At 39.3% G+C, this 26113-nt stretch overlaps 1 protein-coding gene across 2 annotated transcripts in view; it reads right to left on the reverse strand.

Moving 5' to 3' along the window:
• Nucleotides 1-26113, reverse strand: part of CSMD1 (CUB and Sushi multiple domains 1) — a 1750344-nt gene that overhangs the window by 1406125 nt on the left and 318106 nt on the right. For both annotated transcript variants that reach the window (XM_067722119.1, XM_067722118.1), the window contains exon 2: nucleotides 12312-12528. In XM_067722119.1, the coding sequence (XP_067578220.1) occupies nucleotides 12312-12528 (217 nt within the window). The remainder of the gene's footprint in view (nucleotides 1-12311; nucleotides 12529-26113) is intronic.

A 26113-nucleotide genomic window follows, 5' to 3' on the forward strand; every position in this document is an offset into this window, starting at 1 on the left:
CCTTCATCAGGAAGTAATTGGAAACTGCTGTGGCTAATTGGAAGCCGCCCCAGCCAGTCAGGCCCGCGTTTCTGCTTGGCAGCCATTGGCTGTAGCTGAGGAGCTGGTGCCGCGTTGATACTGACCACGACCTCACCAGGAGGTCCCGCCACTGGCTTACACCTGCTCTGTTTCACGTATTCGCATCGTCCTTCTGGTTCCAGCAGGCCTGGGAGTTCGAGGCCCTGCTCTAACAAGTGGCAAAGGAAGACGCGTCAGTCACAAGGGCGCCCCCCTTGGCTTTTGCTGGTAGTGCGGGTCCATGGGGGTGGAGGTGGCCTGGGGTTCAGGCACCGGGGCGCCTTGACACTGAAAAGGGATGATGGGGGATAACGGCCACGGAGGGTCCGTGAACAGCTGTGAGAAACAGAAGCTGCCTCCTTGAAGGAAGACACTTTGAGAAACTTTCAGGAGGCCCCCGTTTCGTTTATCTCAGTTTTCCTCTTTGGGCTGAAAGGTGACAGGTTGTACGAAACATTCACTTGTATCCTTTCTTGCGCACTCTCTGATTCTCCCTCTCGAGGGGAACATACCCCGTTCATTGGGGGACTGCTTCCTTGAAACAGAGAGCCAGCTATACAGATTCTGGGTTTATACTAGTGATTTCTAAAATAAAAAGTAACAGATGTTGGTGATAAAGTATACGTGAGTAGTACTGGTGAGTAGCAGTCTAACTATAGCCACGACCCTGCGTCTTCCATTTGAGGGTTTAGTGTGGGATCAATACAGTCTTTGAGCTTGGGAAGTTGTATTGACAACAAGGTTCAGAGACAAAATTGTCTAATCCTCCACTGACTGTGAAACAGAGGCCAACAAGAACTGGCCTCTGGGCAGGAAGCCAAGGAAATCCAATTAGGGTCAGTGACCCAGGGGGCAGAGGTTGGGAGGGCAGGGCTCCAGATCATTCTGGAAGTTCACACAGGCAGGCTTTATTCCCCACTCACTTAAGGACCCTCCCCAAGCTGCCTCCCCGTCAGGGCAAGTATGAACCACAGAAAGGCTGTGAGGGTTTTATTCACTTATATCTACCACCTGGAATCTATGAGCAACTTTCCCAACCCTGCTTGAGTTAATACTTCAGGTTCTAAGAGGTAAGGCAGGGGAGATGTGAGCCAGGACAAAACTGAGGTTCAGAAAAGGGCCAACAGCTCCGCTCCTGGAAACCTTATTTGAAAGAATTTTCTAAATTTAGAGGCTTCTGGGCTGTAAACACTCTTAATCGCTTATACAATTTTTATATGTAATACTGCTGCCTAGTTAAATGCACAAACTCATAAAATGTCTAAATATCAAGTTTACTCCAGGATAACAGTTTTTAAAGGTTTGAGACAAGATGGCTTCTAAGATAAATATTTGCCTGTTGATTATTTTTCAGTACATTCAGATACAAAGTCGATCGTATTTATACGCACAGGGTGGGTGACTGTTTATTATAGTAAAAGAAAGAATTGTTTTAAGTTCTAAGTCATATCCTATTCCTTTTTTTTTAAATTTTGTGAATTGAAAGTGTATGACACACTTTTGTATATAGCGTCCATTTCTTTACAATTATTTTGTAAACAACTAATGTACATTTATTCAATCAAAATGCACTGGTTTGGTGTGTTCTAAGTGTTCAGCTTCTGTTGGGGATAAAAGAATAAATCAGTACAGGTGTTGCTATCCAAACACTTAAAAGGGACGGGGAGAGAAAAAGTACATTTTAAACTTAAAAAAAATCATTCACCTACAAATCTAGTCATCCACACAAAATTAATTTAAAATCTTGGAAATTCTAAGAAATCTGATTATTTATAGCTCCTTCTTACTTTTTACTATGGAGAGCTTCCCAGTAAGTCATTTGAACAGACTATTTTTGCAGATTCACTATTATACAGAATAATAAAATTCAATTAATATCTTACCGACTTTTGGACACTTTATGTTTCTTTTCCCAGAAACTGAGGACTGAAATAATAATAATAATTTTATTTCCTTTTGAGAGAGAAGGTAAAAATGATTCTTGGTGAAATTTGATGATACGTAATACGGTGGAAATCCCATTTGCTTGCTGACACAAGCAGGAGACCCCATCATTTTCGATCACTTCAATCAGTCCATCCGCCTAGCTACCTCTGCACAGCAGAAATGTAACTGTCAGTTCCAGAGAGTTCTCATTTACCTTTTTCAGCTTGGGTCTTCGCATAAAAAAACAATATTGAGAGAAATGTAGAGGCCAGATATACATAGAGGTACAGGTATAGATGGTTGTATACAGATGGTTTACTGCTGTAAACAGGGAATTTTCATCCTTGGCATTTTTGACATTTGGTGGAAGACAATTCTTTGTCATATGGGGCTGTCCTATGTGTTGTCCTGTGTGTTGTAGGACATTCATCAGCATCTCTGTACTGTACCTGCCACATCCTAGGAGCATCCCCACCCAACTGTGACAATAATGTCTTCAGACATTACCAAATGTCCCCTGGGGCATAACATCACCCCTCGTTGAGAAACACTGATATAAATATAGATATAGATTAATAGATGGGAGAGAGAGAGAAAAACATCAAAATGGAGATATTCATAGGCACAGAGATAGAAATAACTACCTCCACAAGAATTCCAAAGACAGAGCATATACATACTTACAGAAAGAAACCACCCAAACGCTGATCCAAATAGATACATGCCCCGCCAAATGCACAGCAGCACTATTGACAACAGCCAAGATATAGACGCAACCTAAGTGTTCACTGACGGATGAATGGATAAAAAAGATATGGTACAACCAGTCAGAATGGCCATCATCAAAAAATCTACAAACCATAAATGCTGGAGAGGGTGTGGAGAAAAGGGAACCCTCCTGCACTCTTGGTAGGAATGTAAATTGACACAGCCACTATGGAGAACAGTATGGAGGTTCCGTAAAAAACTAAAAATAGAACAACCATACGACCCAGCAATCCCACCACTGGGCATATACCCTGAGAAAACCATCATTCAAAAAGATTCGTGTACCACAATGTTCACTGCAGCACTATTTACAATAGCCAGACATGGAAGCAACCTAAATGTCATAGACAGATGAATGGATAAAGAAGATGTGGCACATACATACAATGGACCATTACTCAGCCATAAAAAGAAATGAAATTGAGTTATTTGTAGTGAGGTGGATGGACCTAGAGACTGTCATACAGAGTGAAGTAAGTCAGAAAGAGAAAAACAAATACCATATGCTAACACATAAATATGGAATCTAAAAAAAAAAAGGTTCTGATGAACCTAGGGGAAGGACAGAAATAAAGACACAGATGTAGAGAATGGACTCGAGGACACAGGGAGGGGGAAGGGTAAGCTGGGACGAAGTGAGAGAGTGGCATGGACATACACACACTGCCAAATGTAAAATAGATAGCTAGTGGGAAGCAGCCACATAGCACAGGGAGATCAGCTTGGTGCTTTGTGACCACCTAGAGGGGTGGGATAGGGAGGGTGGGAGGGAGACGCAAGAGGGAGGAGATATGGGGATATATGTATATGTATAGCTGATTCACTTTGTTATACAGCAGAAACTAACACACCATTGTAAAGCAATTATACTCCAATAAAGATGTTATAAATAAATAAATAAATGAATAAATAAATAAGATATGGTAAATATATACAATGGAAAACAACTCAGCCATAAAAAAAGAATGAACTTTTGCCATCTTCAACAACATGGATAGACCTGGAGGGTATTATGCTTAATGAAATAAGTCAGACAGAGAAAGACACATATTGTATACTTTCACTTATATGTGGAATCTAAAATATAAAAGAAACACGTGAATATAAGAATGAATATAACAAAATAGAAACAGACTCACAGACAGAGGGGAAGCTAGTGGTTACCAGGGGGGAGGGGGAAGACGGAGGGGTGGGATAGGGGTAGGGGATTAAAAGGTACAAACTACTATGTATAAAATAAATAAGCCACAAGGAATATAGGCAATAGTTTATAGTAACTACAAACGGAGTATAACTTTTAAAAATTGTGAATCACTATGTTATACACCTGAAACTCATATAATATTGTACATCAACTATATCTCAGTTCTTAAATAAAAGGGTAACAACAACAATAACAAAACCTCCCCTACCCCTAGCCTGCTGTGAACACTAAGAGAGCCATACGTTTTCTGGATTAAGGCAGCATTTTATCTTGATTAAAATTACAACAGCTGGTAGGCAGCCCTCTGGGAGCCCTCAGGGTGGACAGATGCCTTTATTCTCCTTCCCACAGCATCCTTGAAATCGCTACATCATGCTGCAATTATATATAAGAAAGGCATACGCCGGGTTCCACCATCATCCAGAATTTGATGTTTTATTATGAGATTACATATTGTTTATTCAAGAAAATAAAATATTGAGTGAAATTGGACAATCCAATACTACTGTAATTTATAAATGTAAAATATAGTGAGAGATCTCTTCATATCAGCAAATAAAGATCCCATTCATTATTTTTAATGGTACATTGTAATACATATATCCTCTAACTTATTTAACTAGTCTCTATAGAAGGATAGACATTCTTGAGTTTGTTTTTAATACCATCAAAATGCACCCATAAGCATTTCATTCCATGTGTTGTGTCATATTTGAAGGTAATTTTGTAGAATAAATTCTTAGCTGGACTTGCTGAAGGAAAGAGCTTGTACATAATTTTTAAATTTGAGAGAAATTTCAAAATTCTATCCAAAAATAACTGCTGCAATTCGTAATTCTACCAACAGGATATAAAGGCATTTGTCTAATACCCTCAAAAACTCTGAGTTCTCAAAAATTTTTAAGTTTTGCCATTCAGACTGGTGAGATATATTGCATGACTGTTTTAATTTTCTTGAAATACACTTATTACTATGGACTGTTATATTTGAACTCCTTGTTCATACTTTTACCTGGTTTTCTATTAAATGATTTATCTTATTGCTTATAGTTCTGAGAGTGTATGTTATAAATTAAGAAAATAACTCCCTGTGTCTCACACTACTGTAAACCCTTTTTCTCGATTTGTCATTTGGCTTTTGGCTTTTAAATTTGAGGAAGTCAAATTCTTCAGTCATTTTCTCCATGACTTCTAAATTATGTGTACTGAAGAAGTTCTTTCTGGTATTTTTATTATTGCATATTATTATTTAAATTGATGATCCAACATATTTATTTTAAGTAGTAAAGACAAGATTTTATATTATAAAGTTGTGTCTCCTTTCACGTTCCCATGACCAATACCTCAAAATAGCTTTGTCTGCTGAAAATGCAGTCCTGTCGCAAAGCATTTATTAATCTTCTTTTTCTTTCATCCTCTTTTTGAAACTCTGAATGCCTTTCCATATGTCTACATTTATGCAAGAGAAATGTCCTAGGAGTTGGGGGCTTTGGGAATATTTTCCTCACACATATATTTATGATTATTCAAAAGACTCCTTTGCCCATATTAATATGGTTTGCTACTTTCAAAATGACCAAGATACTGAAATGAACCATCCATTTTTGGCTCATGCAAAACCACCACCACAGCATGAATGGTAGTGGTCAGAATTCAGATACATGTGAAAACATGCTTACAGTTTTGCAAACATAGTTCTACCTACCTCCCTTAAGTGCTTTATATTTTATCTCCAGGATTTCTAATTACTAGCAACTTAATCATTTTTGTTAATAAATATGAGCCTTATAAAAATATATACACAGTTTTCAACCATATTAAAATCAGCTCGGGGATGATACGTAAGTACATATTTATACAAATACAAATATAAACATATGTTTAGGCCTCATCCTTGAATCTCTGATTTAACCGGCCTTCTCTTCCACACTAGCCAACTGCAGACAACCAACTTAAAAAGAATAAATAAATTAGTGGACTCTGCCTTACCCAATTACTATCAACCTTGCCTATGAGTTGCTAATTCAAAGCATATGCTGAGAAAGGAAATTTGGAAGCTGTATCAAATAAAATGATTTTTTAATTTCATCATCTTAAAACATGTACATAGAATAATCATCACGGCTGACAGATGCACAAACTCATGGGAACATGATAGGTTTATAGGAGACGACCTAACACTGCCACTGTCCCCCTCAGCACCTCTGCACCGTGCCCACTAGGACAGGAGGCCCGGTTTGATCAGATCCCTAAGCATTGGTTGGGCTACTGGGCTTTGCCAGCCTGAGGCTTCAGCCCTGTGGGCTTCAGCTCCTCACGAAGGCTATAAGGCCCACCTCTCTGGGGCCCTCCCTCACTACGTGTTGGTCTGATCATGCCAGCCATTCCTTCTACTCCCTGACCCTGTGGCTGGCCGAATGTGATAAGATGGCAAGACATGTCTTTGGTATGAGTATGATGTTCCAGTCCCTACAGAAGCTTTTATACACACTTCCTCCTATGTTTCTCAGAGTCTTAAATGGGGCATGAGTCACCAGCCAAGCTAAAAATAAAATGATGCTTTGATTTTTATCTGACTACGTGTCTGTGAACGGTTCCCTCAGAACCTCATAATGGCAATGGGGGACAGTACGGCAGAATTTAGACACTGCCAGGCCTCTAGTCTAATTTAATCCAAATGCAACTGAAACCCCTTCCTAGCCCTTAAAAGCTCTGAAGTTCTAAACATCACCAGATATAGTTAATATTATACAAATTTCTTTGTTAACACATTTTTTCAAAAAATGGAAAAAACTGATATTTTTGCATCACTTATTCATGATTTACTGATTGTAATGGCTCTATAACATTCATCTCTTACCTCTTCATTACCATCACTGCAGAAATTTAGGGGTAATCTTGTAAAAGTCAGAGGAAGATAAAGCCAAGATAACTGCCAAAGCTATTTTCTTAGGACTTGTATTTTACGATAATCATGGGATATACATACTGATTTTCCACATTTGCATGGTACAATTTTCCTTCATAGGTTTATTATTATTTACTTTTTGAGGTTATAATGGGATTTATTTTCCAAGTTTGATATTATAATGTTATCATAATTGGAAACTGATGTCAACTTCAATTTTTTTTTTTTTTTTTTTTTTTTCGGTATGCGGGCATCTCACTGTTGTGGCCTCTCCCGTTGTGGAGCACAGGCTCCGGACGCGCAGGCTCAGTGGCCATGGCTCACGGGCCCAGCCGCTCCACGGCATGTGGGATCCTCCCGAACCGGGGCACGAACCCGTGTCCCCTGCATCGGCAGGCGGACTCTCAACGACTGTGCCACCAGGGAAGCCCCAACTTCAATTATTTTTGATTTGGGGACAAATCGAAAAAACACGACTTCATATTTAGAGAACATCTACAGGATATAAAAGTCTCTCATGCTCACCTAGAGGAGAGAGTTATATTGAGTCATGCTGGCTTGTACACAGAGAGCACAGAGAGGAGTGGTCCTGAATCAGGAATAGCTTAAATCAAAATCATTCCATGAAGATTTATTGACTATATTAAAGTCATATATGTCATCACCAGAGAAGACAGTCGTGGCACATTTCTTGGCCTTGGAGGATGTATGTTCTATTTGTCATACTAGAACACAAAGATATACAACCTTCCACAAAAGGCAACTTGAGAGACAGTGTGATTTCAAAGGAGTGCTTGATTCAAGATCTATGTTAGTTACAAGTGCTAAAGGAGTTCAGAAAAAAAAAAAAAGACTTCTTTGGTGGGGTTGTTTTTTAACTTGGGATGCACAGGGCCAATTTCCTGAAATAAATATAATGTGAAATGGGTTTTGAAAGCTGGATATAATGTAGGCAGGCAGAGGGAAGGATGAAGAATATTACAGTATATTATATTCTCTTGTAAGGTCAGCTCAAGGAATAACTCATAGACCCATTCAGCTAAATATGAAAACTCCCCTAGCACTATAGCCTGAATGTCTGTGGCCTCCCAAATTCATATGTTGAAATCCTCACCCCCAACATGGCGGTATTTGAAGGTGGGAACTTTGGGACGTGATTATGGAGAATGTAGCCCTCATGAATGGGATTAGCACCCTTTTAAAAGAGACCCTGGAAACCTCCCTTGCTCCTTGCACAGTATGAAGACACTGAAAGTCTAGATTGACACAGACAGCCCCTAGGAACCAAGAAACAGGCCCTCCTGAGACACCAAATTTGCTGGTACCTTGATCTTGAACTTTCAGCCTCCAGAGCTACAGGAAATAAATCCCCACTGATTTTAAGCCCCACAGTCTGTGGTATCCTATTATAGCAACCAGAGTGGACTGAAACACACAGGGAAAATATGGAAGAGGCGGAAGGCCAGAAGTGTACTTTGCACTTGGTAGGGTTCCTTGAATATCGGGGTCACGTTGACTAGAGTGCTTATCTTACTGGCAACATAGAATGAGGACAGGACTGTGGCAAATGTTTCAGAATTAGAGGGGGGTGAGCCTGGGGCCAGCATATTATCATCTCCATGTACCGGTCAACCTGTGTGCATGGGTCAACCTCGCATAGAATGGTACTTCGTGGAGTGTTTTCTGTGAGGATCAAAGCAGGTTGTGGTTTATAAAGAGATGTTGCAAAATAAAACATGTAGGGTTAGACTTCTGTGGAGGTCTGAGAATCAGGAGGAGGTACGGAGTCAATATGGCCAGAGATTCAAAAAATGGCAGGAATATGACAGCTCATAAAAACCAGTGAGGGCAGGACTTCCCTGGTGGCGCAGTGGTTTAAGAATCCGCCTGCCAATGCAGGGGACATGGGTTCGAGCCCTGGTCTGGGAGGAATCCCACATGCCGCAGAGCAACTAAGCCCGTGCGCCACAACGACTGAGCCTGTGCTCTGGAGCCCGTGAGCCACAACTACGGAGCCCGCATACCACAACTACTGAAGCCCATGCGCCAAGAGCCCGTGCTCCACAACAAGAGAAGCCACCGCAATGAGAAGCCCGCGCACCGCAACAAAGAGTAGCCCCTGCTCGCCGCAACTAGAGAAAGCCCGTGTGCAGCAACGAAGACCCAGCGCTGCCAAAAATAAACAAATACATAAATAAATAGATTTATTAAAAAAAAACAAAACAGGAACTAGGGTTTTAATTCTAGATCGCTCAGGAGCAGATTTCTATTCCTAATTTTGAGTTTAATATTTTCTCTTGGGCTCACAAGAAGTCTTAATTTCATGCTCAGTATTTACATACTAAAAGTTAATTTATCGATGGAGACATAAATCATATATGCGTTTGTGTTATATATACATTTTTGTTTCCTTTAAAGATTTCTTGTTACATAGCGTAAATCATATATTCTTACTAAATTTCAAGTTACAATGTAAACATCTGTAATTCTAACCTCCAAATTCTGTTTTGTTAGTTGGGGATTACATCTAAATCATATGTTACTTATTAAAAGTTCTCTACTGTAGTTACACAAAAGAAATTTCTTTATATAAAATGATCAAGTTGTTAATATGTTTGTTTTTTTGTTAGTGCACATTTTGAGCTGATAAAAACAGCGTTTGTACAGAAGTAAAACAACTACAAACCATGAAAGCTCTAAGCGATAACTTTCCTGACAACTCAGTGAATCAGCAGCTCACACATCAATCCTCTCACAAAAGTCCCTTGGTTTGAATTCCAGAGCTGCTTTAAGTGCTGTGAGTTAATCGTATTTGAGAAATAAACAACTGTTCCAAGATATAATGGGAAACAAACAGCATTAGAGTCTCCACCTCAACCCTGTTAATTAGATTTCAATACTATTTATAACGATTTTGCCCATCACCTAATGTTGAAATGTTGCAACCTGCTCACACATTTGCCCTAATAATGAGGAAATTTCCTATTTCACAACATTATTTATTTTCCTATTTCACATCATTCTTTATTCAAATTTTATAATTGTAGAGACCTATACTGCTTGGCAGTCATTACTGGAATTCTGCTTCTGATATGTTTTGCCAATTTGTTAGGACACCTGGCACGCAGGCGCAGCAACGAAGACCCAATGCAGCCAAAAAAAAAAAAAAAAAATTAAAAAATTTAAAAAATAAATAAATAAAATAAATGAATTTTAAAAAAATGAAGCTGTTAAAAATATATTAAAAAATCTAAGTGAGTAAACATACATATAACTCAACAATGTTGATGAAGCTTTCTGAGTCACAGCTATTAATTTATATACTATTCACAAGTACCTCAGGATAAAATACAATGAGTCTAACTGTTCTAACCTTAATATTTCTACTGCTGATCCTGTTATAATACTGAAGATGACAGGTATGCTGTTTTCTAAACTTTATAGTTATTAACCTATAAAGTGATCATAATATCAACTTAAGAACATAAGAGAATACTAAATTGTCCAAAGACAGGTAGTTGAGTAAATTAACATTTAAGACAGGTTTCCTTTAGAATAGGATAGAATTATAGCAATTATAATAGAGTTATAGGGAATGGAAATATTGACAGAAATTTTTTAAAATTTTATAAGCAGTATGAGTTTAATTACTTTGGAAACACTCCTCTTCCCCCGCCCCGCCCAAATAATGCCCGAACCTAGAAAGGTACATAAATATGACCAAAAATACTTCAAAATAATAGATTTGAAGATCATTTGTAGTTTTCCCCTCAGAACATGAGCGCTTTACAGCTGGACAGTGAATTACAAACCATATCCAACAGATGATCAATCTGGTTGCGTTTGTGACGGCTCCTGGGAAAGTTTTCTTGTGGGCGCTCAGCGCTCTTCCTCACAGAGCAATATTTTTTACTTTCATATGCAATAGGCATTTGTCTTTCATTGAAAGAGAATGAGTTACTTTTTAACACAGAGGCATATGACTTAATATTTGAGTAAACTAGATTCTCTATTTTTTGTCACAATGCTTTCTATTATTACAAAACAGCACTATTCCCTAGTAGAATCTTTTGTGTGGATGAAAAGTTAGTAATAGTTAGAAGAGCATGAAAGAGGTTAAGGCATTTTGCATCAAATTAGCAAGGACTGCAAATATGGATACTTTGTCCAAACATCCAAATGTTGGCCCACACATGTCAGACAGGAAGAAAGAAAGTTTACCTAACAAATCCATAAAGGAGGTAGCTGTATGCAATATGTCTCAGAAAGGGCAACTGGAAAAGCGTTTCTAAAAACAGACAGTAACAGTGGAGATGACTCAGAAAAAACTACAAGGTATTTTATATTTGAAAATGCATAAAGAAATGAAAATAAAATATTTGAAATATATTCAAATTCTATACTTAACATATTGACTATATAGTTTATATATATTGATATTTATATATATTAATATTATATATTTATTAATATATAATACTAATATATATAGTATTAATCTATTAACTAGATGTAAAAATACAATTATGCATTTTTATAGCCAGAGATTTTTCTCAATTCACAAAATTGTAAATAAAGTATATCATTTTTGTATATTACTGCTAAGATTAGCATGAATGCCATTTTATTCATCTAAGCAGCACAATTCCTTCCGCCTACTGTCAGTTTTTCTACAAGACCCTATATTCAACAAACTTAATCTCTAATGTAGAATTTTAAAACCAGAGGATAAAGTCTTATTTGCCGTATATGTATATATTTAAATATGTTCATCAGTTTGGCTAAGAAATTCCAATTTCTTTGAAAGGGATATTCCTCATTCTTGGCCAAAATTTAACAAAAAAAAAGATGACTATATTTGTACAGGTACAATTTTTTTTTCTTAGTGATAAATGAAAAATATAACTTAAAATCATCCCAGAAAATATTTTTCTTTCTTCATGGTAAAAAATCATAGATTCAAAGAGAAAGCTAATGAGGAGTGGAATATTCTAGGATGGTGCGAACCAAAAATTCTCCAAAGAGTACAATGTTCTTTCATGTTTTTACTCCACCCACCTCCTATGTTCTTTGTATTGAATATATTCTCTGACAATATCAAGGTTCCTTTTGTTGTTCTTTAAATTGTGCTCACTTTGTGCTTTTTCTCTCAAATCCACAGTTGCTTAAAAACAATGGTGTATCATAACCTAAATTACCTTGGCAACACTGTTTTACAGATCTTGAACAATCTGATATGTATTAACGAAGTCAGTGATTGCTTTCAATAAGAAGTTACGTGCTTAGGGATTGAAAGAAGTGTGCACAAAGCTCCAGTCTTTAATTTTTCTTTATAGTAACTAAAATGTTCTTTTCTGAAAATTAAATTCAAATGTTAATCCCAATTAAGTTTCACAATCTGAGTATGTCAAACCTCATCTATTATAGGAAGAGCCAACACTTTACCTCACTTTCAAATTCCCTTGTTGGAGCTGTCCATCATACACCGATAAAATATCAAAATCTTCTTCAAGAGCAAAGGTGTGGAATGACAATTGTATCCGATTGCGTTCTCCCGTGATGATAATCCAGGTGCAGTTAGCATAGTTTGGGTAACCATGGGGAAACCCTGGACTCTCAATGGTGCCATTGGGACCCTGGACTAAGCCTCCACAGTTCTGACCTGAAAAAGAAAACACACCAAAAAGCATATAAGTTTGGCCTATCTTTAGTATATTCTTTTAAAAATTTTCCAACCATTTGGTAATTGTTTTTTGGCCACACCATGTGGCTTGCAGGATCTTATTTCCCTGACCAGGGATTGAAGCCAAGCCACTAGAATTGAAAGCCCAGAATCCTAACCACTAGGCCACCAGGGAACTCCTTGGCCAATTTTTATAATGACTTATTGTGTGAGCCTTCATGCACAAATACTGAATGATAAATTGTAGTGGTGTTCTCCAGTGTTAAAAGATAGAGAATAACTCCTCCCTAAAAAAAAAAAAAAAGAGAAGGAAAAGAAGGAAATATACATTTGGGTACTCATATTACAAATTCGGGGAAATTTTTTTTACATCTTCAGCCATATCAGACTGCCACATTTGTGAAACAAAGTTGGTGCCAACTGTCTGCACATTATCATGAGGAAACACTGCCCACAAGATCCTTGCTGGGGAAATTAAATTGACAGATAAAAAAAACATTAAATCACTCTCTAAATACATACACAGATGAATATATCTAAATGAGTGCGATCTGAGGTACGTACTATGAAGACTTAGGTAAAAACCATGCTCAAACTTCAAACTATTTGCACCCACATTGGTTAAAGTCCCACAAAGCCAAAGAATAAAATGAGACCACGGGGAATCTTACCCAGTTGAAAACAAAAGGTGTTAGGAGAAATTAAATTATGCGGAAATGAAGGAGCAAGCCGACCAGCAAAATAAGGGCCCTCCCCCCTATGGATGTCTTCCTGTTTATCTGGTGGGATTTACTGGATGACAGAGAAGGGAGCTGTTTGTTGAAATGATGGGCTCCACTAAAGAAAAGGCTCAGAATCAGGAACGGGTGAGTTTAGGTTTCCTTACTCAGGTTTGTAGGGTAACCCACACTTCGCTCACCTGTCTTATTCTTGCTTCTCTTAGAGAGAAGGAATTATGATAGCTCTAATGTTCAAGAGCTACATATTTGATGTTGTGATTAAAGTAAGAGATATTTATTTGGTTTTGTCCCCTCTGGCACAGAGCTCCTTAATCTCTTGGAATTTCCTAAATGAAGGGGGGGGTGGTGTTTTGTTATGTTAAGGGAGCACATTTTGGACCACACATAGGGATGGGGCTGGTTGCCAGGAGAACATCACCACGTGATTACAGGGTTGCAACTTTCAGTCCCAACCTCCTGACTTTTAGAGGGAAGGGGGGAGGGGCTGGAGGTTGAATCAATCCCAATGGACAATGATTTGATCAGTCATGCTTGTGTAATGAAGCTTCATCAAAGACCTCAAAAAACGGGGCTCCGAGAGCTTCCAGGTTGGTGAACACCTGGAAATACTGGGAGACCGGTGAGCTCAGAGAAGGCAGAGGCAATTCTTCATCTGGCTGTTGACTCCTATCCTTTAATAAACCAGTAATCTAATGAATAAACAGATTTCCTGAATTCTGTGAGCTGCTGTAGCAAACTAATCGAACGCGAGGAGGGAGGCCTGGGAACCTCTGATTTATAGCCAGTGGGTTGGAAGTACAGGTAAGAACCTGGGCTTTCGATTGGCCTCTGAAGTGAAGGGCAGTCTTGGGGACTGAGCCCCTTACCTGTGGAATCTGATGAGAGGAATCGTAGGACACCCACTTGGCGTCCTGAGCATTGCTTGTTGGTTGGTGTGCGGAACCCTACCCTACGGGTGGAATTGGGTGCAGGACCCAAACAACAAGAGAAGGGGAAAAGATGGGAAGAGCGGGTGGGTACCACAAAGCCCCCTCAGTTGCTGAGCAGGCTGGGAAGTGTTCCCCAGAGCTGGTTCCAGGCTCCCTCAGCCCCTCAAGATGCTGTGGCATGGACTCTACCATCGGGCTCTCCTGGCAATTCTCAGATTTCATGAGCAGTTCCAAAGAACTGGACCTTTTTTTGTCAATTGCAGTCCTGGGATGCTTGCAAGGACCTTCTGCTAAAAGGACAGCATCAGGGAGGTTAGGAACAGCCACACACCTGGACCACGGGATTGTACTGTTACCACTGGACAAACCCTAAAATCCCCCCCTTCCCAACCTCACCAATCCAACTCCTTTGGAGTATAATTGCTTTACAATGTTGTGTTAGTTTCTGCTGTATAACAAAGTGAATCAGCTATACGTATACATACATCCCCATATCTCCTCCCTCTTCTGTCTCCCTCCCACCCTCCCTATCCCACCCCTCCAGGCGGTCACAAAGCACCGAGCTGATCTCCCTGTGCTATGTGGCTGCTTCCCACTAGCTATCTACCTTACGTTTGGTAGTGTATATATGTACATGCCACTCTCTCGCTTTGTCACAGCTTACCCTTCCCCCTCCCCATATCCTCAAGTCCATTCTCTAGTAGGTCTGTGTCTTTATTCCCATCTTACCCCTAGGTTCTTCATGACATTTTTTTTTCTTAGATTCCATATATATGTGTTAGCATACGGTATTTGTCTTTCTCTTTCTGATTTCCTTCACTCTGTAGGACAGACTCCAGGTCCATCTATCCACTTCTCTTGCTCCCTGGTTTCCTCCTCACCTGTTCCTCCCAACTCCCCTTCCCACATAACCACTCCTCTATATACGCCTTCAGCGACATCCTAAGTGGTCCCTTAGTTGTTTATATGTTTTCTGTGCATGACCCCAAAGTGTGTCTTCCACGACTATGGCTCAGCCAGACTGGATGAAAAAGAGCAGAGGCTAAGAGCAGGACGGGTGGATTATCTGAACTTCCCTAATAACGCATTTTAATCATCTTAACCATAACTATTACGGACATGTGAGGGAACAAAATAACTCCTATCAAATCGTTCCAACGTTGAGTTTGTCTGAGGTTAGCTCTTCAGTAGCCTCTGCAAATGGCTTGCAGTGTTTCGCTCCTTCTTAATCTGGCCAATTTCCACCAAGATGTTTAGATGTATTTAAATGTTTTGACATTAAGAATATTAAGAAACAATATTAAGAAAAATCTGGGCACACTCAGATTACTGCAATTAGTAGAAGCCCTTGAATACAAGTATTATCCTAGCTTTTATTGTTGAGCGACAAACAAAATTATTTCCAACTACATTTTACACTTAAAAAAATATTCACGATAGTAGCTCTCAGTGAGCTCAAATCTTTCACAGTAATTGTATCAAATGCTTGTGGGAGTTTGCTAAATCTTAAAAAAAAATTAATGAAAGGGATTTATGAGTTTAAAACCAAAGAACTAATAAGAAGCCCATTTTCCGCTAAATTTAAATCTAACAATAACACTGTAACAAGTAGATATTAAAGCTGTGGGGTTTTGAAAGGTCTTTAAAGAAAATAGCTTTTCTGGTTTATCTAGCAATACGTGCTTCACAGTAAATCAAAGAGTGAAGACTTGATCATAAATTGGAGGAAAGAAAAATAAATTCAACAGAAAAAGTGTCCACTGGAAAGTAGTTACTATTATAGACCCATCATGGTGAACCAAATTATCACATATTACGATTTTTTCTTCAAGGAATAACACTTAGGCTGCATTTGGGTACCAATTATTACAGGGTATTTTGCAGAATGAGTCACATTTGATCCAGAGATAGACTTTTCCGGGGGCCCGTTACAAACTTAGGGAAGTGCTCAAAGGTTCTTGGATGAGTGACTGTCAAGCTCGACTGCACGTTGCAAACAACTGAGGAATTTTCAAAGAGATGGAGATAACGTCTAATGTAGTTGGTCTGGGCTGAGAATTTCCAAGACAATACCAGAGATCTTATGCTACTGAATGTCACGTTTTATTATAAAGCTACAATAATCTGAACGGTGTTTAATTGTGCCAACCGAGATAAAGAGCCAGTGGAGCAAAAGAGAAAGTCCCCAAACCCACAGAGATACAGACACTAGATTTATGACAAAAGTGGTGCTGCAGGGCTTGGGGAGAAAGATGGTCTTTTCAGTAGATGGTGCTGGGCCAATTGGACAACCAAACGGGAGAAATAAATCTTGATACCCACCGCACAATATACACAAACATCGGTCCCAAATGGGTTACAGATCTAAATGTAAACTGTGAAACAGTAATGCTTCCAAAAGAAACATTAAAAAAAAGAATCTTCACAACAGTGTGGTAGGCAAAGATTTCTTAAATAGCACACAAAAAGTAATAATCATAAAAGGAAAACGTGAGAAGGAAATTCAAAACAAATTTTTTAAATTGGATGTATTTCCAATCCATGTATTCATCCAATGACCTATTCACCATCTAACGAATAAACCGCACAGATCAACAAGAAAAAGGCAACACAATAGAAAAACAATAACTAGAGGTAGCTGGAGACGTAGAATCAGAGGGGATTTTTCTAAAATTGGAAAGAGGCGAAGGGATCATAAAATCTCCAGCCCTGACTACTACCCCACACACCCACCCCAGGCCAGGGCCTGTCCTGGAGGTGTAAGGGAATAGCACTTTGTGCTAAAGAAAAACAAAAAACAAAAGAACCCAATTTATTTGGTCTTTCTTTGTGGAAGTAACAACCCCAATTTGTAACTTTTGTTCATTCCACACTTTTTTTTAACATCTTTATTGGAGTATAATTGCTTTACGATGGTGTGTTAGTTTCTGCTTTCTAACAAAGTGAATCAGCTATATGTATACATACATCCCCATATCTCCTCCCTCTTGTGTCTCCCTCCCACCCTCCCTATCCCACTCCTCTAGGTGGTCACAAAGCACCGAGCTGATCTCCCTGTGGACTCCACAAAACTTTTGATGCTACGAGGGAACTTCGAATTTGCCTGCAATTTAGTCAGTATCTCCCGACTCATGTAAATATCTCGACTTTTACTTAAAAAAGTCGATGAAAATAATTATTTGTCTAAGCAATAGTACTACAGTGGTATCGACTAGAGTTCCTCAGAGTAAGTGGCATTAATTCAAAATCCATACTAGTATTGAATTGAAGGACACCTCCTTATAACAATTACTTTAAAGCTGTGATCTCAGCATCTTTGGGATCTAACTAAGGGTCATGCTTCCTACATACCCACAAAAATAATGGCTGCCACAATGGATAATTAAACTAAAATTCTTCTCCAAATGGACATCCGAGGATGGAAAGTCATTATAATTAACAAATGCAAATAATGTATAGCTTACATTCTTCAACTGGTACCAGAACGAATACAGGTATCATGTTAATGTCTACCTGACACAAAGATTGCTTCAATGGAAAGACATACTTTTCACTGAATAAAATAAAGCCACAGATGAAGGTACACAGATTATATATGTCATATGTATACATTTTCAGAATTTATATGCACTTTCACATAAAGATGGAGCATGGGACTTGCCAATTGTCCCACCATCCACAAACACCAAGGTTGTGGGTTCCCAGAGGAGTTTTCATCCTACCTTCCTTATATGACTTTCCACCTTGGTTCTTATACTCCATTGGGCACTTGCCTGCTACGGAGAACTCTCAAATATTCTACAGATCTTTTCTTTTTAAATTGCTGACATCTATGCTTGATTTCAATGTTGGCCTTAAACAGCCTCAAATAAGCAGATTATTTTAACTGGAAAACAATGTTAATGGACAAACTTTTAAATATTGTAAATGTAATCATATATTTATATATTGCATAATAGAAATCTACTGTAAGTACATTTGTGAATTATATTTCCTAAGGGCAATGAAATAATCAGCAATTTGCAATGATAATTTTAATCTCTTAACGAAAATTATGTTGTTTGTTCCAGGATGGAAAACTCAGTTACTACTATTCTTTAAGAAACTGTCCTTAAGGTACTGATGTTAGAAGTTACCTTGAAATCAAATATCAGTGTCAACAGGAAAAAAGCAAGTATATATGTATCTACACCTATACATATAGTACCTATAATACCTATAATTATAGGTTACAAATAATAACCAATAATGGAAGAGAATGTAAAAAACATATATATATATGTATAATGGAATCACTTTGCTGTACATTGACACTAACACATTGTAAATCAACTATATTTCAAGACTATTTCAAAATATATATATATATCAGTATATATGGAAGTCACTCACCATCCCATTACCAACAATAATTATTGTTGAATGTTTTTTATTATTACTGAATTATTATTCTTCAATGTTTTTTCCAATCTACACTATAATGGTGCTATATTACCTGATGTATAATATGTGAGCAATTTGTTTTGGGGTGACTCTACGTTTGCCAGTCCACCTACACTGCAGGTGTAGTACGTCTTGCTTCGTCGGTCGGTTGGCTGGTTGTTGACGTTGTTTTTTCTGAGAAGCTACATAAGATCGCCTGGGCCTCAACAAGGAGACTGCAGGGAAAATCCCAAGTCCTGAGAGCAGTGTAGCTCATGACGGTCAGATGAGGTGCAGCGCTGGAGGCCGGGGAACCCATTCTGGGAAAGGCAGGGCTAATGTGCTCTAGGACAGTTCCCTGCATTGAAAGTCAGTCTTGGAAACACTCAGCTGAGCAAATAGCATCCTGCCCTGGTCACTCCTGAGATGCAACGGCCCCTCTGCTCTGAAGGGTCACCACACTTGGGTCTGTGCCTCACCCAGATCCTACTCTCTGAATTGTGCTACGGTTCAGCACACACCTTTCACGTCCTAGAAGAGAGTATTCGCTGAGATGATTCACCTGTGATTCATCCTGATTCACTGTAAGCATTTGATGAATGAACGTACATATACACAAATGCCTTCCTGACTCTACAAGCTGTTGAAACTGCTGTTTCCCTCAATTCTGGACCTGCTGACCCATTCCTGGAAAGTAACAGAGGTAGACGACATAATATTTGTAAACTCACATGCAAGCGTCTGACACCTACTATCTTGTTTAATTCTTGCACAGCCTTTAAGGTAGGAAGTAGCTTAGCTTTTGCAAGCTGTTATAATAATTATTTATTTATTATCATATACTTATAGTTACATTATAGTATTCGTAACAGTTTTGCTAGCTGTTGGGATATGTATTCAGATGAAGATTTGTGATAAGGTGGGGCCTTTGCTGTATAAAATTCCTTTCTGAGAGCAAACATTTTGCCATCTGGGATGTTTTAACCTGTGGTTTGGTTCAGTGACTCCAGGAAATCATGGTCTATAATATTCAGTATGTGAAGACAGCCATACCAGGAAAGAACACTCTGTCCTGAATTCTAGTAACAAGGAAGCAGGTCACGTGACAAATGATTGCCAGGACCGCAGACGAATAATCTGGAGATGGCAACGTTTGAGAAATATATAGTTGCCTTCTAACTCTCCGTCCTGATATCATCTAAAAGAGTAAATAGACTTGCGTGTACAGAGTGTGAACAAAAGCTGTATTATCATCACAACCCTGTCTCTCCTTGGAGGCGGACATTGAAAATAAATAGGTTTATGTCCTGTCTGCAACAGGCTCAGATAACCACACTGGTTCATTTTGAGAACAAGGCAATTCAGGAAGTTTTTTTTGTTTGTTTGTTTTGTTTTGTTTTAATATTTATCATACTTGGTGGCTGTCTCCATTCATTCCCTTCATCCATTCTGCAAAAATAAAAATTTACATTTTTCATATACTATGTAAGTTTCTATGCAAATACAACTTTCATTACTTTCTTACAACCAGATTATGGACCTCGAAAGCTTCTCTTATTTTGGAATTTGGGTGGAAATATACTCTACACCTGTAGATTGGCTGCAAGACCGAAAATTCCCTTCTCCTATTGGATGGGTGACAACGCAGTAACTCAAAAGTAAAAGAGAATGGTGCACTGTGATCCTCACTTGCTGTTTTAATTTTCCTTCATGACTAAGGAATATGATGACACGCTTATTAGAATTTCCAATATCAGGAGGCCTCGCATTTCACTCACGGCAGCAGAAGTCTCTCTGATCAGATAAGTACTTTTTTGAAGCGGTAAACAAATCAAATACGCATTAAACTCTGCTCTGCATTCATGAAACCAAGCGGGGCCTGTGCGACTCCCAGGCGAGGAGGCCCTTTTGTCCCCCGTTTCGTGTTGGCAAGACTCCAAGCCTTCCCTGAGTTCCAAAGGGAGGATTTGAACAGCTCCGAAGCAGCCCAGAAACCACCTGAGGCAAGACTAAAGGGACCAGAGAAACTCATCAAGATTAGGAGACACATTACCTGAGATGAGATTAAGGGGTACAGGCCCTGCTCACACCCTGATCTTGTGAGAGACCCTGCCCTTGAACCATGGTCATAAAGCCCTCATCAAATCCTCTGGGGATACAGAGCTTTTCGAGGCAAGAGCCTGCCGTGGCCCCCTTTGCCTGGCAAAGTAGTAAAGCTCTCCACTCCTACTTCACCCAAAACTTTGTCTCTTGAGATTCGATCCGGCACCTGTGCACAGAAGCTGAGCTTCCGGGCATCCTCATCTCCTACGGTGTCACTGGCTATTTCAGGGTCTGCATTATCTGGGAAAGGATGAATTGTAGAAGGATCGTGACGTAAAGTGCCCTTCCTAGGACTTTGATTGAGGTGTTTCAAAATTACAATCTTCAGGCATTTTCCGGGAACTGCGTGTCCCAAAGGAAGTTTTAAGAGCATTCAATTTCTCAGCGTACCCACAGCAGCAACTGTATCAGCTACTGTGGCTGACAGCCCGAGGCTGCTTGGTTCAGTTTTAATCTCCAACACTTAGGGGAGATTACTCACGATGTGAGCAAAGAAGAAAAATAGAAAAGCCGGAGGCACATAAACCTTAGTCCCTGAGATGGTGCCAAAAAATCAGTTCTTCCCTAATGACTTCACCGCCCCTGAGCAAGGCCATGCAGGCAGCCCTTACACTACAGATGAACCATCAATGAGCCATTAATACCCAATTCTACCACTTATAAAAGAGAGAGGGGATTTCACCAGACTAGGTAAGTATGGAGTACAATCTTTCATCATTGTACTAAAGTTTGTCATCGTGACCATGTGCAGACTTGGTCTGCTTAACACCTTTCCCTTTCTCAAGCACCCCAAGACTGTCCCCACCGCAGGGCCTTTGCATGTGCTAATCCATCTACCCTAAATGTTCTTCCCGCAGATCTCCCTGGATCTGACCTCTCCTCCGGTGGGTCACAGTGCAGGGGGCTCTTCCCAGACACTCATGTCCTGGTCAGTAGCCCCTCTCCATCCGTGCTCACTGGCCCATGCCCTGCTGTGTTTTCAGATGGCATTTATCATTCTGTGAAAATATCTTGTTTGCTTCTTTATTCGTTGTCTACCTGTCTCTGTAACAAATACGTAAACCTTCCAAGAGTGAGGGTGTTGTCGGTCTTGTTTATAACCCCGTTCCTACAAGACTGTCTGGCACTCAGTATTCAGTTATGGAGGCATGTGGGTGAGTTGGGGTATATGTGTGGGAAACAATGGTGGTGGTGGTGTAAATTATGAGTTATAAATCTATGTGCACACTCATGTGGAAAGAATCTGTAAAAATACAAAGTAGTGGTACTAGAAGGAAACTTCCTTATATTCTCCAGCCAAGTGATTACCTAGAACATTCAGAGTGTAGTGTTATCATTCTAATTCCAAGAAAAGGGATTTTATCATCTCCGTCCTATAGAGCAGTCTGATTGGCAAGAGCTCCTAAGACTAATTTAAATATTCCCTGCTTCAAATGTAAACTGGTGCAGCCACTATGGAAAACAGTATGGAGGTTCCTCAAAAAACTAAAATTAGTATTGCCACATGATCCAGCAATCCCACTCCTGTGCATATAACCAGACAAAACTATAATTCAAAAAGGTACATGCACCCCAATGTTCACAGCAGCACTATTCACAATAGCCAAGACATGGAAACAACCTAAATGTCCCTTGACAGATGAATGGAAAAAGATGATGTGGTACATATATGGCATACTACTCAGCCATAAAAAAGAATGAAATGATGCCATTTGCAGCAACATGGATGGAACTAGAGGTTATCGTACTAAGTGAAGTAAGTCAGACGGAGAAAGACAAATACTATACGATATCACTTGTATGTGGAATCTAAAATATGACACGAATGAACACATCCATGAAACAGAAACAGACTCACAGACACAGAGAACAGACTTGTGGTTGCCAAGGGGGAGGCGGGTTGGGGAGGAGTGGATTGGGAGTTTGGGGTTCAAAGATGCAAACTATTACATATAGAATGGATATGGGACTTCCCTGGTGGCACAGTGGTTAAGAATCCGCCTGCCAATGCAGGGAACACAGGTTCGATCTCTGGTCCAGGAAGATCCCACATGTCACAGAGCAACTAAGCCAGTGTGCCACAACTACAGAGACTGTGCTTTAGAGCCTGTGAGCCACAACTACTGAGCCCATGTGCCACAACTACTGGAGCCTGTGCTCTTCAACAGGAGAAGCCACTGCAATGAAGACGGAAGGCAGCCAAAAATAAATTAATTAATTAAAAAAAAGAATGGATAAACAACAAGGTCCCACTGTATAGCAAAGGGAACTACATTCAATATCCTGTGATAAACCATATGGGAAAGAATATGAAAAATAATATATATATATGTATAACTGAATCACTTTGCTGTACATCATAAATTAACACATTGTAAGTCAACCATACTTCAATAAATAAAAATAAATAAAAAATGAAATAAAAATTTACTACCACATATTCCCTGCTCTATTTGAAGCTAATTTTTCTCTTATTTGATCCTCCTTCACACACTGGCATCTCTGCCTTTCTAGAAGTGAGTCATAATTCAGGATAAGGCAAGGCTGTGGTTAGTCAGACCTGGAACTGCTTAGATGTGAGGTCAATGCTGTTTCCTTAGCTATTGCACCCAGGGGAGGGTTTTTTAGTTAACTCTAGGACTGTAATAGGTTCACCAACTGAGAAATTCTTGCACTGATGGTAATAAGGTCATTCAATATCAATCCACTCTGAAGAGATAAATTGGAAGAACACTGTACATAGTGTAGGGTCAAAAAAGCACTGGGCTGTGGATCAAACAAAACAAAAATGGGATTAATTTCCAGCATGAAGCACTGGGGATTGATCAAGTCACCTGGCTGATAGTAGCCTCAGCTTCCATGGGTGGGAGATGAGAATGATACCATGTTGCAAGACTGTAGTAGTGATTAGAGATGAAGCACGGTTGAGCAGAGGTAGAGGCTGGAAAGCAAAAGGAAAGCTGCTGTAGCTACAGACGGAATGCTTGTGTCCCCACAAAAGTCATATGTTGAAACCCAATCCCCATTGGTGTCATGGTGTTAGGAGGTGGGACCTTTGGGAGGTGACTAGTTCAGAGGGTGGAGCCTTCATGAATGGGATTAGTGTCCTTATGAAAGAGACCTCAGAGAATTCCTTCACCCCTTCTGCCATGTGAGGACACAGCATGAAGATGGCCATCTATGTTCCAAGAAGAGGATCCTCCCAGATACTGAATCTGCTGTCACCTTGATCCTGGCCTTCTAGCCTCCAGAAAAGTGAGAAACAGATTTCTCCTGTGTATAAGCCCCCAGTCTATGGTATTTTGTTGTAGCAGCCTGAACTGACTGCGACAACTACAGATGGCCCCCAACTTATGATGATTTGACTTACAATATTTTGACTTTATGATGGTGCAAAAGCAAAGGAGAAAACATACTTCAGATTTTGAGTTTTGATCTCTTCCCCAGGCTGGTGATAGGTGGCCTGATCCCCTTCAACCCAAGGTCACAAGGGGAAACAGCCAACAGGCCTGTAGACACAGACAACTATCCTGGAGACAGACAACTATTCTGTTTTTCACTTCCAGTACAGTATTTGATAAATGACATCAGGTATTCAACAGATTATTATAAAACAGGCTTTGTGGTAGATGATTTTGCCCAACTGTAGGCTAATGTAAGTATTCTGAACACGTTGAAGGTAGGCTGGGTTAAGCTACGATGTTCCGTAGGGTAAGTGAATTAAGTCCATTTCGATTTATGCTATTTTCAACTTACAATGGGTTTATTGGGATGTAATACTGAGATGTAACCCTATCGTAAGTCGAGGAAGATCTGTACTGTTTTCAAAAAGGATAGTTCACTGGACAGTCTCCTGATTTTAAGAGAATTTTACAAGTTCAATAATGAGTGGGACCTCACCCTTTATCTGGCTCTGCCCTGCTTTCCTTTAAAGGCCTGGGTAGACGCTGCATTTTAGGAGATGCCTTCATATGCACCTGTGTCTGCCTGGTGCCTCGTCCACGAGGTCCTCAGCTCACAATGTGGTACTTAAAATACTAGGATTGCCATCGCCAAATTATTTGACTTTCTAGATTTTGAGTGATGAAGTTGGTTATATCACAAAACAAACCAAATTAACACAAACGAACAAGCAAATAAACTGTACTTTATCATGGTTCCCAGATCTCACACTGATGCTCTTTCAGTAGGTGACTTTTGGTCTGAAACAGGCTACCATCTAAATTTGAGTCTTTTCTCTCAGAAACTTCAAATCTACATTTCTCTACTGCAAGTTATTTTGAACTCAACTCTACTTTGCTCATAGAAGCACACCATGCATTGTCAATTAAGATAATTCTCTCTCCACGGACTGTAGAACTAACGTTCTTAATTGTACGTCAGATATTGCTTTATCTTTTAATGAAATACCCAGTGATGAAACACATTATGATCGGTCAATAGAATTGTTCCTCAAATTTGAAATAATGTAATTCTGTATTTCTGCTTTAATACATGAGAATTCAAAAGAGGTATAAATCAGTCTCAAGGTAATGGTGGTAAAACAATGTAGGAAAATACGTTTCCCTTAAATAGAGCATTTAAAATCTAAGATGTTGATATAATTTAACCTTGATGCTGTACAATCAATTCGGTGATACCTGTTAAGAAAAGTAAAATAAAACTATCACCTGACTCCTTCCTGGGTGCTCCAAATCCCTACCTGCAATGGGGCCTATCGATCCTCTACGTGAATTATTTCTGTGCAGATGGATCGCCACCATTCTCTTCCCCATTTCTTTCTTTTTTGAACAGTAGTGAACAATTTCTAGATCTGCAAGAGAGATTTTTAAATTCTAATACTATGTTCTGTTTTAATGTTTAGTGAGAATTTACCTCCAAAGAGAAACTGAAATGTTAAAAAGTCACTCTAAAACCCCACTAACCTATGGTCATCTATGAAGCGTGAAGCTAATGTAAACTCTCATAAAGGAAAGGGAAGGAGAATATTCATCCATGAGGTCCTTTGTGGTTAAGGAAGATTTTCAGATTTAGAGACTGAAAGCCTGACAAATCACGAACAGGTATTTTTTTTTAACCTTATCAAAATTAACACAAGCACTTTAAAAATAAAAGGAAAATGTGTAATGATTTCCTATGTACTTTGAATACCACCCAGAATGAGTGGCTGAGACAGCAGATAAGTCAGAATCTTAAGGGTCACTGTATAGGTTTAATAGGAAAGAACTGATCTCCAAGAAGTTGTGCTTAAATTTATCAAACAAACAGGTTTAAAATCTGCTTGTCCCATTGGGCAAATAGACCACTGGGCCCAACAGGACTCCTGAAATGGTTCAGGTCTCAATTTAATGTCTCTCTTGGTCGCTTTCC

The sequence above is a fragment of the Pseudorca crassidens genome, chromosome 21, assembly GCF_039906515.1.
Source record: "Pseudorca crassidens isolate mPseCra1 chromosome 21, mPseCra1.hap1, whole genome shotgun sequence".
NCBI classification, from domain to species: domain Eukaryota; kingdom Metazoa; phylum Chordata; class Mammalia; order Artiodactyla; family Delphinidae; genus Pseudorca; species Pseudorca crassidens.